At 39.2% G+C, this 18990-nt stretch overlaps 1 protein-coding gene across 1 annotated transcript in view; it reads left to right on the plus strand.

The window, feature by feature from the left end:
- The first annotated feature begins 11554 nt into the window (after positions 1 to 11554).
- The window catches only part of LOC110291494 (calcium-activated chloride channel regulator 3A-1-like), a 19991-nt gene continuing 12555 nt past the window's right edge, over positions 11555 to 18990 (plus strand). The window contains exons 1-5 of the mRNA XM_085835247.1: positions 11555 to 12016; positions 13787 to 13927; positions 14117 to 14264; positions 14601 to 14709; positions 16433 to 16610. Of these exons, the coding sequence (XP_085691373.1) occupies positions 11858 to 12016; positions 13787 to 13927; positions 14117 to 14264; positions 14601 to 14709; positions 16433 to 16610 (735 nt within the window). The 5' untranslated portion in view covers positions 11555 to 11857. The remainder of the gene's footprint in view (positions 12017 to 13786; positions 13928 to 14116; positions 14265 to 14600; positions 14710 to 16432; positions 16611 to 18990) is intronic.

Genomic DNA, 18990 nt, shown 5'->3' on the forward strand with positions numbered 1-18990 from the left:
TGAAAAACTACCAATATTAATGTTTATAATTTTATTCACTTATAGTGATAATTAAAACTGCTTTTATATTGATCTCTAGTTGTATTTTTTTCTGATGCAAAAGTTTTATGAAATGATACTTCAAATTGCCTGAAGAAATTCAAGTCTCTATTTAAGTACCCAGGATAAAATATAAAAGAGAAAATCAACAATATTTACAGGAAAAAAAAAGGAACTTGCTCTTGGTATTATCAGTATAAGTTAATGGCATAATAGTAACTCAAAACCCACAACTCAACGTTATCATATTGAAAAATCATACTTACTTTAATTCATGGATATAGAAGGTACTATTTTAATTATTTAACTTTTATTTATTTTTTGTATGCACATGTATATGTGTGTATGCATGTATGTGTGTCTATATATAGGCATACATGTGTATATGTGTGCATGTATGTATGCAAATATGTATGTATGTGCAATCATGTGGATGTGGAGATCAGAAGACAATTTGTGAGAATAGGTTTTCTCCTTCCTTCATGTGGGTCCTAGGAACCAAACTCCTGTTGTCTTGTTTGGCAGCAACTCTTTATTCTGGGCCCAGGAAAATACTGGTTTTTTAAAAGATCAGATACCACCTGTTTATATTTCAATATAACCAAAATACCTCTTTTCTCATGAAACCCCTCCTACCTATGTGCATTTCTTTCATCTTAAGAAAGAATTGTTGAAGCTATAGACTATTGACTTTTTTCAGAGAACAAAAAGCAAAGTATGTTAAAGATACATTTTAACCCATCACTCAGAGGCATAATCTAGGGGTCTCAAGCAGATTGATGGAAAGGAGTTAAGGAGAGAAAGAAAGGAGGCTGAGAAGAATAGATTCACACATTGCAGGTTGTTCTTACAATTCTTCCATGAGACCAAGTTAGCACAAATATGGCTTACTTCACACAACACCAAATGCTGGTGAGGATGTGAAGAAAGAGGGACCTTTACTCATGCTTGGTGGGGATGGACATTGGTGAATTTAAAACACAAAGACCATATGACCCAGGTGAATCACTCCTGGGTATATACCCAAAAGCCTCTATGGCCTATCACAGAAGTTCTTGTATAGCCATGTTTACTGCAGCATTATTTACAATGGCTTAGTTTTGCATCAGCAAATGAGCAGACAAGGAAAATGTGATGCATTTGTACACCAAATTTTATATAACCACCCATAAGGAAAAATAAAATCATGACATTTCAGAAGAATGTATAGAGCTGGAAATTACTATGTAAACAAGTGTCCCAGTATCATAAAGACACATTCTCCCCTGTTTTCTCTCAAACGTGAATTATGTCTTAATATGCTATAATAAAAAATATAATATAATATAATATAATATAAATACTATGCTCCTGTAATACTTCTTGCCATTTCAAATTGAACTTCCATTAACCATATTTTATTCATCTATGTTGCAATCATCCAAATGATTGGAACAATTATGTGTCCAGATTTTCTCTGTTTACTCGCTCTTCATTCTTTCTTTACCAAAATGCATTCTATTAAGGTCGTTTACAAATGTGTCATTGTATTCAAAGGCCATTTTGTGCTCCTGAAGCCAAAGCTCTGAAGGAGAGTTGAGTGGCCATGAGGTGTCAAGACCCACAAGAACAAGGGCAAGAACCCCTCAACCCCTCACAGAGCAGTCCCTGGCTCTGCCCTGGCATAGCATGGCACCACAGCATACTCCCATAATCATGCTGTCCTTTTTCACCCTAGTTTCATAAAATCAGAATCACATGTCCACAAAATAATTTAACAATATAATTTGATTAGAGATTATTCAAATGATTGAGTGGCTTGATTTTTTTTCCTACCAAGATTAGACACATAATTTAGGGATACATTAGAGAAAGTTGTTTGGGTAGTGATTTGTTTTGGTTTGGTTGGTTGGTTTGTTAATATTGGAGACAAAATAATATAATTCTAAAACACTGAGCTCACTGTCTTCATGCATAGCTTACGGATTTCTGACTCAGTGTAAGAAAGGCTTCTCAATCCCCTGCCACTCAAGTCAGAGACCACAGGCAGTCCTTCTGCCTGCCCATTTCTTCACCATTTACATTCAGTCACTGAACAAGTCTTGCCCTCACATCCCCTTCCAAGGGCTACTGCACACATGTGCTAAACATACATACACTCAGCCACATACTTACACATAAAGCAAATATTTATTAAAGAGGATTTCTTTTCTCTTCCTTTCCATTATACCATCTCAGCCTGTCTCTATAATCTGCTAATAGTGGTCCCTACCTGATCTTTCTATATTTCATTCTCCCATCCCATCACTGATCTGGATACATGATACATGTAATGGTTATTCCTGGTTGTCAACTTGACTATATCTGGAATGAACGACAATCCAGAATTGGAGAGCTCACATGTGCTCCAGATCTTGAGGCTGGAAGATACAAGTTTCTGACCTGGATCTTGGCATGGAGATCTTGAGGCATAGTGGCTATGAAAAGCCTAGGCCCAGGCAAGGTAGTATATGACTTTAATCCCAGGAGACTGAGGCAAGGAGATCTCTGAGTTCAATGTCAGCCTATGACAAAGCAAGCCACAGATCCAGATGTGGTGGTACACACCTTTGGGGTCTCATTTAGATATGGAAGATGGTAGTGTAGCGGTAGATCTGCCCAATCTAGACACACAGTTTGTATTCATATTAAGTGAGTTGTGTTTTCATTGCTGGGGCATATTTGGGTTGGAGATTTACCACAACAGTTGTGAACCACTAAACAAGTGCAAAGAGTGGGACTAGAAATCCAGACCAATCTAGATCCCAGTGTTAGGCTCGAGGGAGCACAATTCACTGAAGTGATTTTCTAATTTCCAAGTTGTTCTTTTTCTAATTCACACAGAGAACTATTGACACTAGCAACTAGATCTGTTTGCAACAATCGTTCACTATACAGGTGAAGTATTCCAAAGGGAAACGCTGCCTCTACCACTCCCCTTTCTAAAACCAGACCCCACTCCACGGTGCCCTCAGAGTGAGAAGCCTGTTCAAGTAACTGACAATGTCCTTCAGGGGTTTCTTTTAGCTTGTCTCTTAGTCTCTGTTCTCATAATTCCTCTTGCCATGCACATGGCTCTGTCTTCCAGTTCCATGGTCTGCTGTTAATTCTATAACTCGGTCACAGTTACTCTCCCTGGAACCCAAGAGTATCTTCTCATTCTCCATGAACATTGCCTTCTGTCATCCCCCATTTCCATATCTTATAGTCACCTGATAAGTCACATTCATTTTCTGGTATTAAACTAAGTGCTGAGTCTGCACAGGTCAGCTCGCAGACTGTGGAGGGTGAGAAAGAAGACTGCAAAAGGGACACAGCTTCTGGGACAAACCCCATTTGGGGCTCCAGACATCTGGGGCACCTTCCCTGCCAGAGGAGAGGTGTCCATCTGGTAGGGCTCTGACTGCCGGGGCAGGTGAGGGAGCCATCTTGTGTCCCTGGTCTCTCAGAGACCAGTCTGCACAGGTGAGAGTGTGGACAGCAGAGGCAAGACATCTTCTGGGACAGGCCCAGTTTCAGGCCTTCATCATCAGCCAGGAGAAAGGTCTGAATGCCAGACCTCTGTGCACCTTCCCTGCAAGAGGAGAGCTTGCCTTCAGAGAGTAGTCTGACCACTGAAACTCAGGAGAGAGCTGGACTCCCAGGACTGCTGACAGAGGCTAACAGAATCACAGGAGGAACAAGCTCCAACAAGAGACAACTATAATAACTAAAGCCAAAGATTACCAGATGGTAAAAGGCAAATGTAAGAATCTTACTAACAGAAACCAGGACCAATCACCATCATCAGAACCCAGCACTCCCACCTCAGCCAGTCCTGGATGCCCCAACACACCCAAAAAGCAAGACTCAGATTTAAAATCATATCTCATGATGCTGGTAGAGGATTTTAAAGGCATTAATAACTCACTTAAAGAAATAACAGGAGAACACTACTAAAGAGGTAGAAGTCCTTAAAGAATTACAGGAAAACACAACCAAACAGGTGATGGAATTGAACAAAACCATCCAAGACCTAAAAATGGAAGTAGAAACAATAAAGAAAAGCCAAAGTGAGACAACTCTGGAGATAAGAAACCCTAGGAAAGAAATCAGAAACCATAGATGCAAGCATCAGCAACTGACTACAAGATATGGAAGAGAGAATCTCAGGTGCAGAAGATTCCATAGAGAACATTGGCACAACAATCAAAGAAAATGAAAAATGCAAAAAGATTCTAACCCAAAACATCCAGGAAATCCAGGGCACAATGAGAAGACCAAACCTACGGATAATAGGAGTAGATGAGAATGAAGATTTTCAACTTAAAGGGCCAGCAAATATCTTCAACAAAATTATAGAAGAAAACTTCCCAAACCTAAGGAAAGAGATGCCCATGAACATACAAGAAGCCTACAGAACTCCAAATAGACTGGACCAGAAAAGAAATTCCTCCCAACACATAATAATCAGAACAACAAATGCACTAAATAAAGATAAAATAATAAAAGCAGTAAGGGAAAAAGGTCAAGTAACATATAAAGGCAGGCCTATTAGAATTACACCAGACTTCTCACCAGAGTCTATGAAAGACAGAAGCTCCTGGACAGATGTTATGCAGATCCTAAGAGAACACAAATGCCATCCCAGGCTACTATACCCAACAGAACTCTCAATTACCATAGACGAAGAAGCCAAAGTATTCCATGATAAAACCAAATTCACATGATATCTTTCCATGAGTCCAGCCCTTCAAAGGATAATAAAGGGAAAACACCAACACAAGGATGGAAACTACACCCTAGAAAAAGCAAGAAAGTAATCCTTCAACAAACCTAAAAGAAGACAGCCACAAGAACAGAACCCCAACTTTAACAATAAAAATAACAGTAAGCAACAATTACTTGTCTTTAATTTCTCTTAACATCAATGGATTCAATTCCCCAATAAAAAGACATAGACTAATAGACTGGCTACACAAACAGGACACAACATTTTGTTGCTTACAGGAAACAGGACAGACACTCACCTCAGGGAAAAGGACAGACACTACCTCAGGATGAAAGGCTGGAAAACAGTTTTCCAAGCAAATGGTCCAAAGAAACAAGCAGGAATAGCCATTCTAATATCGAATAAAATTGAAAACCAAATCCAAGAACACATCAAAACGATCATCCATCATGATCAATTAAGCTTCATCCCAGGGATGCAGGGATGGTTTAATATACAGAAATCCATCAAGGTAATCCACTATATAAACGAACTCAAAAACAAAAAACACGAAGTCATCTCATTAGATGGTGATATAGCATTTGACAAAATCCAACACCCCTTCATGATAAAAGTTTTGGAAAGATCAGGAATTCATGACCCATACCTAAACGCAATAAAAGCAATATGCAGCAAACCATTAGCCAACATCAAACTAAATGGAGAGAAACTCAAATCAATCCCACTAAAATCAGGGACTAGACAAGGCTACCCACTTTCTCCCTACCTATTCAATATAGTACTTGAAGTTCTAGCCAGAGCAATTCAACAACAAATGGAGATCAAGGGGATACAAATTGGAAAGAAAGAAGTCAAAATACACTTTTTGCAGATGATATGATAGTATATATAAGTGAACCTAAAAATTCCACCAGAGAACTCCTAAGCCTGATAAACAGCTTCAGGGAAGTAGCTGGATATAAAATTAACTCAAACAAGTCAATGGCCTTTCTCTACACAAAGGATAAACAGGCTGAGAAAGAAATTAGGGAAACAACACCCTTCTCAATAGTCACAAATAACATAAAATACCTTGGCGTGACTCTAACAAAGTAAGTGAAAGATCTGTATGATAAAAACGTCAAGTCTCTGAAGAAAGAAATTAAAGAAGATCTCAGAAGATGGAAAGATCTCCCATGCTCATGGATTGGCAGGATCAACATTGTAAAAATGGTTATCTTGCCAAAAGCAATCTAAAGATTCAATGCAATCCCCATCAAAATTCCAACTCAATTCTTCAACGAATTAGAAAGGGCAATCTGCAAATTCATCTGGAATAACAAAAAACCTAGGATAGCAAAAACTCTTCTCAAGGATAAAAGACCTCTGGTGGAATCACCATGCCTGACCTAAAGCTCTACTACAGAGCAATTGTGATAAAAACTGCATGGTACTGGTATAGTGACAGACAAGTAGACCAATGGAACAGAATTGAAGACCCAGAAATGAACCCAAACACCTATGGTCACTTGATCTTTGACAAGGGAGCAAAAACCATCCAATGGAAAAAAGACAGCATTTTCAACAAATGGTGCTGGCACAACTGGCGGTTATCATGTAGAAGAATGTGAATTGATCCATTCCTATCTCCTTGTACTAAATTCAAATCTAAATGGAACAAGGAACTCCATATAAAACCAGAGACACTGAAACTTATGGAGGAGAAAGTGGGGAAAAGCCTCGACGATATGGGCACAGAGGGAAGAAAATTCCTGAATAGAACAGCAATAGCTTGTGCTGTAAGATTGAGAATTGACAAATGGGACCTCATAAAACTGCAAAGCTTCTGTAAGGCAAAAGACACTGTCAATAAGACAAAAAGGCCTCCAACAGATTGGGAAAGGATCTTTACCTATCCTAAATCAGATAGGGGACTAATATCCAATATGTATAAAGAACTCAAGAAGGTGGACTCCAGAAAATCAAATAACCCCATTAAAAAATGGGGCTCAGAGCTAAACAAAGAATTCTCACCTGAGGAATACCGAATGGCTGAGAAGCACCTGAAAAAATGTTCAGCATCCTTAATCATCAGGGAAATGCAAATCAAAACAACCTTGAGATTCAATCTCACACCAGTCAGAATGGCTAAGATCAAAAATTCAGGTGACAGCAGATGCTGGCGAGGATGTGGAGAAAGAGGAACACTCCTCCATTGCTGGTGGGATTGCAAGCTTGTACAACCACTCTGGAAGTCAGTCTGGTGGTTACTCAGAAAATTGAACATAGTACTACCGGAAGATCCACCAATACCTCTCCTGGGAATATATCCAGAAGATGTTCCAACTGGTAAGAAGGACACATGCTCCACTATGTTCATAGCAGTCTTACATATAATAGCCAGAATCTGGAGAGAACCCAGATGTCCCTCAACAGAGGAATGGATACAGAAAATGTGGTACATTTACACAGTGGAGTACTACTCAGCTATTAAAAAGAATGAATTTATGAAATTCTTGGACAAATGGATGTATCTGGAGGATATCATCCTTAGTGAGGTAACCCAATCTTAAAAGAAGTCACTAAATATGCACTCACTGATAGGAGGATTTTAGCCCAGAAACTTAAAATATCCAACATACAATTTGCAAAACACAAGAAAATCAAGAAGAGGGAAGATCAGTGGGTGGATACTTCATTCCTCCTTAGAATAGGGAACAAAATACCCTTGAAAGGAGTTACAGAGACAAAGTTGGGAGCTAAGACGAAAGGATGGAATATCCAGAGACTACCCCACCAGGGGATCCATCCCATAATCATCCACCAAACCCACACACTATTGCAAATGCCAGCAAGATTTTGCTGAAGGGACCCTGATATAGCTGTCTTGTATGAGGATATGCCAGTGCCTGACAAATACAGCAGTGAATGCTCACAGTCATGTACAGGAGTCATATTAGATCTGAAGATGTCTAAACAAAATATTTCCTGAAATGTAAATAGCTACAGGTAACTTATGTGATGTGACACTGAATGTAAAAATTAATGCATTGATTTCAGATAATGTTGACTAAGATTCGCAGCAGTCAATTGTTCAACATTCAAGTAGAATGTCCTTATGATTGAAGTAAAGTTCAATTGTACATTAAGATGAAAAGAAAAGTAATCAAAATAGTTATCAGAGGCCAAGGCCCCACGCAAGATCACACATAAGTACTTGAAGAAGACGAAGACCATAACTCTACAATGTTGTGTGACCTTGTAGAAGTGTATCTGCTGGACTCTAAGTGACCATTACATTGAATGATTCATTAGTAAATAGACTAGTAAACATTAAAAGATATTCTGAGTTCATGACAATTGACAGAAAACAGTAAAAATTAATAATAATAATAATAATAATAATAATGAATAGTGTGCCAATCATGGTGACATGAAAGAAATCGCAATGGAGGAAAAGGTAATGTCCAGGCTTCAGGGGCTGTCTGCACAGAAACCAAGGTGCCAAACTCAGTGCACTCTCATGTTCATGATTGTGGAAAAGGTGATTTCAGCTCAACCAGAAGGGGGTTTGACAACGGTGTCTGAGAACAATGGTGTTGGAGCACCTGTGGGTGTGTGGTACAGGTTTGTGTCACAGTTCTGAGTCTGTGTGTCTTACCCATGGCTGGGATAGTCACATCTCCTTCCTTAGACTTCACATCACAAAGATCAGGTCTCAGATTACAAAGACTGTGGTTGATTTTTTTTTCTTTTTTCTTTTTTTTTTTTTTTTTTTTGCTATTGATTTTATTTATTTATTTATTTTAGGTATTTATTTCAGTTACATTTCCACTGCTATCCCAAAAGTCCCCCACACGCTCCCCCACTCACTCCCCCACCCTCCCACTCCCACTTCTTGGCCCTGGCATTCCCCTGTACTGAGGCATATAAAGTTTGGGGCTGAGACGAAAGGATGGGCCATCTAGAGACTGCCATATCCGGGGATCCATCCCATAATCAGCTTCCAAACCATTGCATACACTAGCAATATTTTGCTGAAAGGACCCTGATATAGCTGTCTCTTGTGAGACTATGCCGGGGCCTAGCAAACACAGAAGTGGATGCTCACAGTCAGCTATTGGATGGATCACAGGGCCCCCAATGGAGGAGCTAGAGAAAGTAACCGAGGAGCTAAAGGGATATGCAACCCTATAGGTGGAACAACAATATGAACTAACCAGTACCCCCCGGAGCTTGTGTCTCTAGCTGCATATGTATCAGAAGATGGCCTAATCGGCCATCAGTGGAAAGAGAGGCCCATTGGTCGTGCAAACTTTATATGCCTCAGTACAGGGGAACACCAGGGCCAAGAAGTGGGAGTGGGAGGGTGGGGGAGTGGGTGGGGGAGCATGTGGAGGACTTTTGGGATAGCATTGGAAATGCAACTGAAATAAGTACCTAAAAAAATAAATAAATAAAATCAATAGCAAAAAAAAAAGACTGCGGTTGATTTTTAATCATTTTTATTGCCTCTTTGAAAGATAGAGGGGCCAGGTGTGCACACCTGTAATTGCATCCCTTGGGAAGAGCCAGGGGTGTCAGGAACTGAAAGGTAGCCTAGGATATAGCATGTTAGAGATCAACCTAGGCTATAGGGGTCCTTGACACATAAAAGAATTAATGAGGGAGAGGGAGGGAGGGAGATACAGTTTTTAAAACCTGGTTTACTGTTACTAATACTTAGACCCTTTCAATCATTTCCAATCTTTAAGGAAGAGCCAGAGGAAAACATAGAAGTCACTTTAATAAAGACAAGTTAAAGACATAGAGAAATGATGGTTCTAGAATTTTCTGACGATAATATCTCTACTGTTCTCCACTTTGATTTCAAATCCAGTTGAAAATGGCATGGGAAGATTTTCTGCCTTGAGTTTTTCAAAACTGAGTAATTAAGTACTGAAAGAATCCTAAACTGAGGTTTTTAAGGATGAGTCTTTCATCGTATAGATGACAATAGATAACAATAGAAGCTTTTCGGTCCCGTACAAAGTCAAGCGTAGCATTCCACAGTCCCTTGATTCTTCTACTGAAAACTACTGTTTAGAACAAACAGTAAACAAACAAGTAAACTCTCAAAATAAGTTTAAGATGAGTTCCTTTCTAGTCATCCTTTAAAAAATAGCTTATGTCCCATATTTTTTCAAACCATAGCCTTGAGGAAAATGGCTCAAGATTAAAAATCAAAGGTGCCCCTTTCTGAAATTGTAATCTATGAGACTTAGCTTCTTCATGCTTCCATTTTGGAAAGAATGACCCACCCCAAGTGCTTTTGTAACTCCCTTCATTGAGAGAAGACATTCCCATTTGGCTTCCTTGTGCTAAGCAGCATCTTTCCCTCTGACTTGTGTTTAAATCCTTTATCGGTCCAATCTAACCCATGTGACATGGCTCTGAATTCTTTGGAAACAACGCCAGAGTTTTCTCACGTCTGTGCCTGACCACAGAGCACTGGGTGATGCCTATGAAGCACTCAATTTTTTTTCACATGAATTGAAAAATACAAGAAAATCAAGGAATAAACATTAATTTGTTGAGGTCTACTATGTGCCAGAATAGGACAATAATGTCTTTCACAGATCTTTTTTATTCCTTTATCATTTTCTTTGTTTGCTTGCTTGCAACATGGTTTTACTGTGTAAGGGAGAAATGGCAGGCACTAAACCATTAACTAAGCTAAATGGCAGATTCACACATTGTTTACTTAACCTTCACAAAACTCCTTTTACAGGTATTATTGTTCTTACTTTACAGGTAAGAAAATTGAGACTGAGAGACAGAAAGAAACAAAAATCTCTCACCTCCGACCCAATTTACAATCTAGTAGAGAAAAACAAGTCATGTATTCCAGAATAGCAAAAGCAGCTCTGATAGTATGTTTATGTATAACAGCACTTCATGCAAATCCGAAGAAAAGAAAAATATTTCTTTAGGAAGAATTTTATAGATGCTTCCCCATCTTGCTTGGACTAGCAAGGGTAGGATCATGCCAACAGTCAAAGATAAATGCTTTCCAAGAAGCTACAGTCATTACTCTGACACCACAGGTCTTCCTCTGCCTCAGGCAGATTCGTCTGATTAGCAAAATAGCCTATAACATGTAACACACGCTATTTACTGACTCTTTATTAGGAGTTCCAGACACTTGTGTGAAGTGTTTTCCATGGATGAATTCATTTAGCAGTTCCAACATCTCATAACAATTCAGATATTTTACAAAAGACAAAGCTTAAAAAAAAAAAAAAGTCACACAACCCTAACAGAGAAATATGTGACTTTTAAGTGACCAGGACAAGAAGGAGTTGGGCTCACATTCAACCAGCTCCCGAGGGCACTCATGATGACACGGTACAACCGACTCAAGCTATAGAGCACTTTAGTCAAAGGAAAGAAAAAAAAGAAAGAAAGAAATCTCAGGTGAAGAATATTAAGTTCTCAAGTTACAAAAGGATATGGAACACTCAATGCCATTTGAAAGCTGAAACAAACTGGGAGCTATCACGAAAGATAACAAAGGAAAGTCCCACGTGATCCAAGGCCGGTTTTGAAGCATTGTGCTTCTAACAGTCCCCTCTTGAGAAGGAGCATAAAGTCATAAATCTCTGCCATGCCCACTCCAGCCCTGTTCCTTGTTTGCTTTTTAACACCAGCCTTTTCATCTGCTCTTTCCTGCTTTTTTTTTTCAATCGGTTACTAACCTCGCCCTATAAACAGACCCTGAAATCAGCCCTGTGGGGCTGTATCCTTATGATGATGGTGGCAGTGATGAAGACGGTCACAATGACAAATACCCACAACTATGAGGATGACTTCACAAAGAATCCGAAAGGATAGCTCACTTCAGTAAATACTTGGTGCCTTAGAAAGAACGATGGATGTGTTTACCTTAATCCCCACTGACATTTAACCGTTAAGTCTCTAGAATGAAAGCAATAAGGAAGGTCACCAAGAAATACGGGGACTTCACTCTACACCTATATGCAAATATTCTGGTCCTGATTCAAATTCCCGAGCGAAGCACACACATAAATACCCTTCTATGCTGCTCCTTCTCACTGGAGCAGTGCAAACATGGTGCCAGGACTGAAGGTCCTTCTGTTCTTCACCCTGCATCTCCTGCAGACCGCAGAGAGCTCCATGGTGCATCTCAACAGCAATGGATACGAGGGTGTGGTCATTGCCATTAACCCCAGTGTGCCAGAGGACGAAAGGCTCATCCCGAGCATAAAGGTAAGAAGGGGTTTTATTGTCAGGTCAATAATTCTGTTGCCTACGCATCCGAACTCACACACACAGTTACACATTCACACACACACACACATGGTTTGACCGGCTTCATCATGTCTGCAGTATTATCCACAGTCAAGATGGGAATCTGCTTAGCTGTATATCTTTATTATATATTAAATTCTATGGTCAAGCTGTTAATAATTTATTAAGTAGGTGAGGTAATAGACTTGAGAGCAAGAGGAGTTTTCACACTCTATCTTAGTAATGGTGGTTTACAAACTATAGAGCAAATGCACACTCCAGCTCCACTTAGGAAAACCGAAAATCCTTACCTAGCTTACCTTAAAGAAATCTTACACGTTTTAAAATTGATTTGTTTCTAATTTTACTTTTACCAGTATAATAAAAGATTTTAGCATATAGTGCTGTAATATGTACTCAATTCTTGGGTCCTCTCAGGACCAAGATGTGACTAAGAAGGACTCTAACTCTTACGTAAATAAGAAATTAAGTGATTTTACAGTCATAAAATTAACTACTAAACTGAAATCAATCAGCCCTTCATATTTTTACTTTTACCACTTGGGAAAACTTGGTCTTTTATGACACTTGGTGTTAATTAGAAATGTCTACTATACTTATTTCGAGTTATCTCTTCTCTAAGTATAGTGTGCTGACTAAAGACAAAGTTAATATCAAGTGCAACAACACACCAAACTTTAAACTCACAAAGTTATGTAACTGGGGCCTTAAGAATAAAAGATTCAGGAAGTGAGAAGACTTTGTCATTCGAGAGAGACGCTCTGTGCACAACACATTAGCTCCCAGGATGCGCTAGGTGAAAACAAACATATGAAGAACAAATCCAAGTAGCTTAGCTTCCCTCCATTCTCTGAGCCCTGACCCAAGCCATCTCCAGTCCACTTGCCGATGTGTCCTTCTTCTTCATTTTGAGCATATGACCTTCCTGCTCTGGTCTCCAACAACCCTGCTTCTTCTGCTCGGTCCTCCGCACAGGCTGAGCGTGCCTTGGGCATTCAGGGATGCTTTCTAGTGCAGAAAAGCGTGGATTATCTACACTCGTTCTCTGCTGCTGCCGGTGCTTTGGATTCCTTGCTCCTCCTCCTAATGCTGTTTGGCTTCTGCATCTGGAGCAGCTCCTTCTTCTAACAGCACAGGAGAGAGCTCATGCTTGTTTGTCCGAGCTGCACAGAGGAGGGAGGGCAGCCTGTTTAATTGTCAGCACCCATTTAGACTTACCCGGGGCCTGACAGATGCAGCAGCAGGAGGAGAACAGCCAGCTTCCTACTTGCCATTCATTGGCACTCCAAGCTGCAGCAAGAGTTCGACAGTTGTTGCATGTCCAGAAGAGATGGCTCAATGCGGCACAGGTCTGCTGTCCTCATCAGTCCTAGAAGCCAGGGATGTTGGCCACAATGCCTCTATTCAACTCTACCCTTCCACTGTAGGCCAGAATGCTGACTGTTGATTTAGCCTCTGACCCCTCCATCTCATTTTCCCACAGACTTCCAATCCTAATTACTTTTATAACTGCCCCAACATCTTCATTCCCATCTTCAGTCTATACTCCTGACTACAAACAAGGTAAAAGCAGGCATGGATTTGTACACATGAAAAGAAACATACAGACTTGAGATTTTGTAAAATCATTCTATTTAAGGGCTTCGATTTGTGTCGTTTGTGTATACATCTTTAATGCTAACTTTGTTGTGTGGCATTATTAACACAATGCGCTTTTCATTTTGTCAGGAAATGGTAACTCAAGCGTCCACTTACCTGTTTGAAGCCACAGAAAGAAGATTTTATTTCAGGAACGTGAGCATTTTAGTTCCCATAACCTGGAAGTCAAAAACTGAGTACTTAACACCAAAACAAGAATCATATGACCAAGTAGGTGTCACATCTATCTCCTAAACTGCGTCCTGTCCCTTTTACAGATGAATCCTTGTGCCTTTGGGGGAATGCTAATTCTGTCGGGAATGAAACTAGGAACATGGCCTTTATCACTTAAGTGAGACAGTCCTAGTTTGTAAAGTCTCTTGCCTGGAGTCTGACTGGGTTTGCTGTTCTGTGTTTTAGGCAGACGTCATAGTTGCCGATCCTCACCTGCAACATGGAGACGACCCTTACACCCTTCAGTACGGACAGTGCGGGGACAGAGGACAGTACATACACTTCACTCCAAACTTCCTACTCACTGATAACTTGCGTATCTACGGACCCCAAGGTAGAAATAACTATTTCACACTTCTTAATTCCACTGGGGGAAAGCAAACCACTACCATTAATGTGGATGTCTAAGACTTAGAAAAGGAAAGTAAACTCTAAATAATGCTTTCACTTAGAAATACGCTAATTATAACCAACCTGTTGTGTAGACAGATTTAGTAGTTAACTGAGCCACATGATGATGTCATTCTGTTTCACCATTTATGAACTAATGAAAAATGTCGGTTTCTAGAGTCCTCTAGCTCAGGCTAACAGATGAATAAGAAATTTAAATAGAAGGAATCATTATTAAATAGTTTTAACAAGATTTATATGTCACAATCCTCTCTCTCAGGCAGAGTCTTTGTCCATGAGTGGGCCCATCTCCGGTGGGGAGTATTTGATGAGTATAACATGGACCGGCCTTTCTACATGTCTAGAGAGAACACTGTGGAAGCAACAAGGTATCACTGTGTAAACTAATCTGATCAAAACTTCTTATTTACACCTCTTCAGCTCTCTGTATTGGGTGGCTTGAGGACAATCTGGGCGTTAATCTACTCAAGCCCTATGTGTGAACTGGTAGGACATTTAATTTGGCTTTTAAATTAAAAGTAGAAAACACTTAGAATATTGTCTTCAAGTATTGAGAACCATAGAAATGAATGTCTTGAAAAAATAATTCTGTGAGAGATCGTCAATTTGATGAAAGAGGGTGCTGGAGACATATCTATTCCTGTCCTCTCTGCAGTGTGTGGTCTGCAGAGCTGCCTGGGCTCGTGCACACAGGCTCAGCTGAGAGCAACATGGGCCTCCAGCTCCGACTTTCACACCACAAAACCATTCCTAGCCTAGACAAGGCCTATTTAACTTTTAGTTACTTCTCCTCTTGATCTTTCTGCTCCTCCCATTTGAGGTTAGCTGCCCTGTAGAGAGTCCCAGAGAGCATGTGTGGGCCTCGATCCCACACTTCTACTTACCAGCTTATCTTGTTGTCCTTTTGTTTTCTCCCAATAGAGTTTAAGATCCTTCAAGACTGTGGGTTTTAGTCAGTCAGTCAGTCAGTCAATCAGTTAGTTAGTTAGTTAGTTAGTTTTTAGTTTAGTTTAGTTTTGCTTTTGTAATTCTCTAAATAAAGTCAAAACTAAGCAAACAATTACCAAGTGATAAATATTTACAGCATTAAAAATGAATGAGTTTCCTTATGATCTGCCATAAAAAGATATATATTAGTTAAAATAAGCTCCTAACGCCCATTGAGCGTCTGCTCTGTGCCCAAAAACTTTGAGTCTTATCATGTGCAAGTTAGGCTTTGAGTCTTATCGTGTGTAAGTTAGGCTTAGGGCCCAACTCTGGAGCTAACTCTTTTGAAAAGACATTACAATCTCTGTTATCCTTATAACACAAACAAATTTGTGTAATGAGCTAATGTCATGAGGTATGAATAGGAATATATGCATACATATATGTGTATACATATTTATATGCAGAGAGAGGGGGAGAGAGAGACTTTGAGAGCGCTTTGAAAAAGGACTCTATCCCACTCCCCCATTCTCTGACATGGATTTAGCAACTATCTTTGTCATGAAAGCCCAACCATTTGATGAATACATTTTTCCAACTTTTCACTTAGTCTAGCTTACTCATTATAAAAATTTAAGCTGCAACTTACTATACATTTACAACCATGGGATTTATATGTGGAAATTTAAGAGGATTTTAAACATATTTTGATTTTTCTCTCCTCACTAAAAATCCAATTCCTCTGCAACTCTTACCTAATTCGGTCTTTATAACATCCATATAAGTTTGATACTTATCAAATTATCATTAGCCCCCAGAGAAAATAGATTTATTGATCATATTAGGAAGCCAATGGATGTTTAAAATCTGAAAATATAGGGTTTTATGGGGAGGGTTGTTTAGATGCTGTTGTTATTGTTGCTTTCCTAAAACCAAGGTTATGTAGAGATAAACATTGTGCCTACTGTTGTCAAAATGAAATATTTGGTGCATGACCAAGAAGAGTTGTCACTGAGGAAAAGATTTCAGGACAAGAGAGAGTGAGGGGAGCTTCCAAACTGGGTCTGAGGGTGTGGCTTTGTGATAGACAGCTTACTTAGCATGTGTGTAGCCTCTGGGTCCAGCTGCTAGCACCACCACGGCAACTCAATGCTTTTATCATAGGTGTTCCACCGACATCACTGGCACCAATGTGGTCCGTGAGTGTCAGGGAGGCAGCTGTGTGGCGAGGAGATGTCGTCGAGATGCAAAGACAGGAATGCAGGAACCCAAGTGTACATTTATCCCAAACAAATCCCAGACTGCGAGGGGCTCCATCATGTTCATGCAAAGTCTCGATTCTGTAAGTGCTTTCCATCTTTTTCTCACAATGGAATCCTTGCATAGAGTTAAGCAATGAAGCTTTATTTCCACTATGATACTATGTGTATTCACAAAGTGGAAGAAAATGACTCATTGAACTGACTAGAGGCTGTTTTCTCCAGGCGAGGTTGGGATGCGTCTGGGTAGTATCCTATCCCTTGTCACTACCCTGCTCATGGCTTCAGGAGTAGCACTGTGCCCTTCTTACTTGAGTCACATAACTTCTTAGAGTCTTCCCTCACTCATGTCTGTTGGACTGGTGTGTAGAACAGCAACCTCACGCTAATCCATCTCCAGGTGATTTCTCACACCAGCCTAATGGAATCAACAATGGGGCTTCCAGGTGACATTCTAGGTTTTCCACTGTCTTCTCACTAAAGCTTACCAAACCATCATAAAATGCTAATATTTGGGAAGTCCAGGCGCCCCTGTCTCCACAGAACAGATATAAGAAGATAAGTTCTCAAAGACAATTGTTTAAATACGTACTCTGATGGGTATCAGCAGTTGTGTTAGAGTCAATAGATTGGACACAGAAACCTAATGTGTGTTTTCAAGATGTCATTGACAGAACACTGCTAAATATGATATTTAGCTCCCTCATTTTAAAAATGTCAATTAAGATACCTTGTTTCCATTATCATTATGTTTATAAGGTTTAAGATAAGCAAGTATAAGCTCACTGGTTAATGCAAGGTAGGTACAGAATAAGCCTTAAATTTGTAATTTTAAAATTTATAATATGTTTTGAAAATATGTAGTCATCTCTTTCCCTAAAAAAAATCCAATCTCTTTTCATTTTAATTTTCGCTTAATACATTGTAAATTTAAAGGATACAATGTGACATTTCAATAGACAGACATCATGCCTAATGATGAAATAGGGATAATTAGCATATTCATTACCTCAAAGATTTATGCTCTACCTTGTGGTAAAAACATTCAAAATCCTCTCATCATGCTATTTTGAAACACAAATTACTGTTAACTAAGGTCACTTTATTCTGCTATTAAACACTAGAATATATTCTAGTAATCTAACTGTAATTTTATACTACTAACCAACTTCTCTGTGTGACCTTCTCACTTGGATTCTCAGTTACAGATCACCAATATTCTACTCTACTTATATTATACTGAGATTTTAGCCTCAGTATATTAGTGAGATCGCAACTGCATCTGTCTTCTTGGTCTCCTATTATGTCACTTTGCACAATGTTCTCTAGGTTCACTTATATTGAGGCAAATAATAGAGTTTTCTTCTCATTTGTGAGAGAATGCTATTCTCTTGTGTGTACACTACATTTTATCAATCCATTCATCCATTGATGGACACTTAGGTTGAGTCTACATTTTGAACACTGTGACTATCATGGATGTGCAGTGTGATATGGTTGTTGGGTATCTCTGCAGCATAGATAGATAGATAGATGGATGGATAGATAGATAGATAGATAGATAGATAGATAGATAGATAGATAGATAGATAGACAGATAGTGCAGCATAGATAGATAGATAGATAGATAGATAGATAGATAGATAGATAGATAGATAGATGAGAGAGAGAGAGAGAGAGAGAGAGAGAGAGAGAGAGAGAGAGAGAGAGAGAGAGAGAGAGAGAGAAATACAGATAGAGATTGCTTGGTCATATAGTGTTTCTAATTTTCAGTCTTTACAAAATCCCATGTTATTTTCCCTCATGTACCAACTCAGATTCCTACCAAGCATGATCATTCCCCTTTTCTAGGACCTCCTCCAGCATTTTCTTTTTGTCTTTTTTACTGCACCCATCTGACTGGAGTGAGCTTATATCTCACTGTGGCTTTAACATGTCCTTCCCTGGTGGCTGGCAGTGAGAAGCTCTTTGCCACATCCCTACCGGTCCCTTATATGTATTTTCTTGAGAGAAGTCTACTTAGATCATCTGACCATTTTTAATCTTGTTATTTCTGAGAGGTTTTTGTTATTGGATTTTGTGAGTTCCTTATAAATTTTTAAGACTCCTACTGTGGGCCATTGGCAAGTGTTTCCTGCCATTATGAAGGCTGTCTATTTAATGTCTGTTGGTTATTCTCTTTGCTGCTATCCAGTCTTAAATTATATAAACATAGTAACTTTACCTTACAAAAGTGTATGCAAATGTAAGACTATCTTAAATGAAAAAGTATTTCTAAAACAAATCAAAATTATATATCTAAATTATAAGACCAGCTCAATTGAAAATAAGCAATTCCGCAGATACTAACACACAAGCAACAAATACTACCACAGGCATAAAAAAGTTTCTGATGGAATTAAGAGTTGTTGTAGCACCTAGGCAATGATGTAAGTTCAAGCAAAATTATAGGTTCGAAGTTTT

Source organism: Mus caroli, unplaced genomic scaffold, assembly GCF_978045245.1.
Source record: "Mus caroli unplaced genomic scaffold, Mus_caroli_1 scaffold_3, whole genome shotgun sequence".
Taxonomy (NCBI): domain Eukaryota; kingdom Metazoa; phylum Chordata; class Mammalia; order Rodentia; family Muridae; genus Mus; species Mus caroli.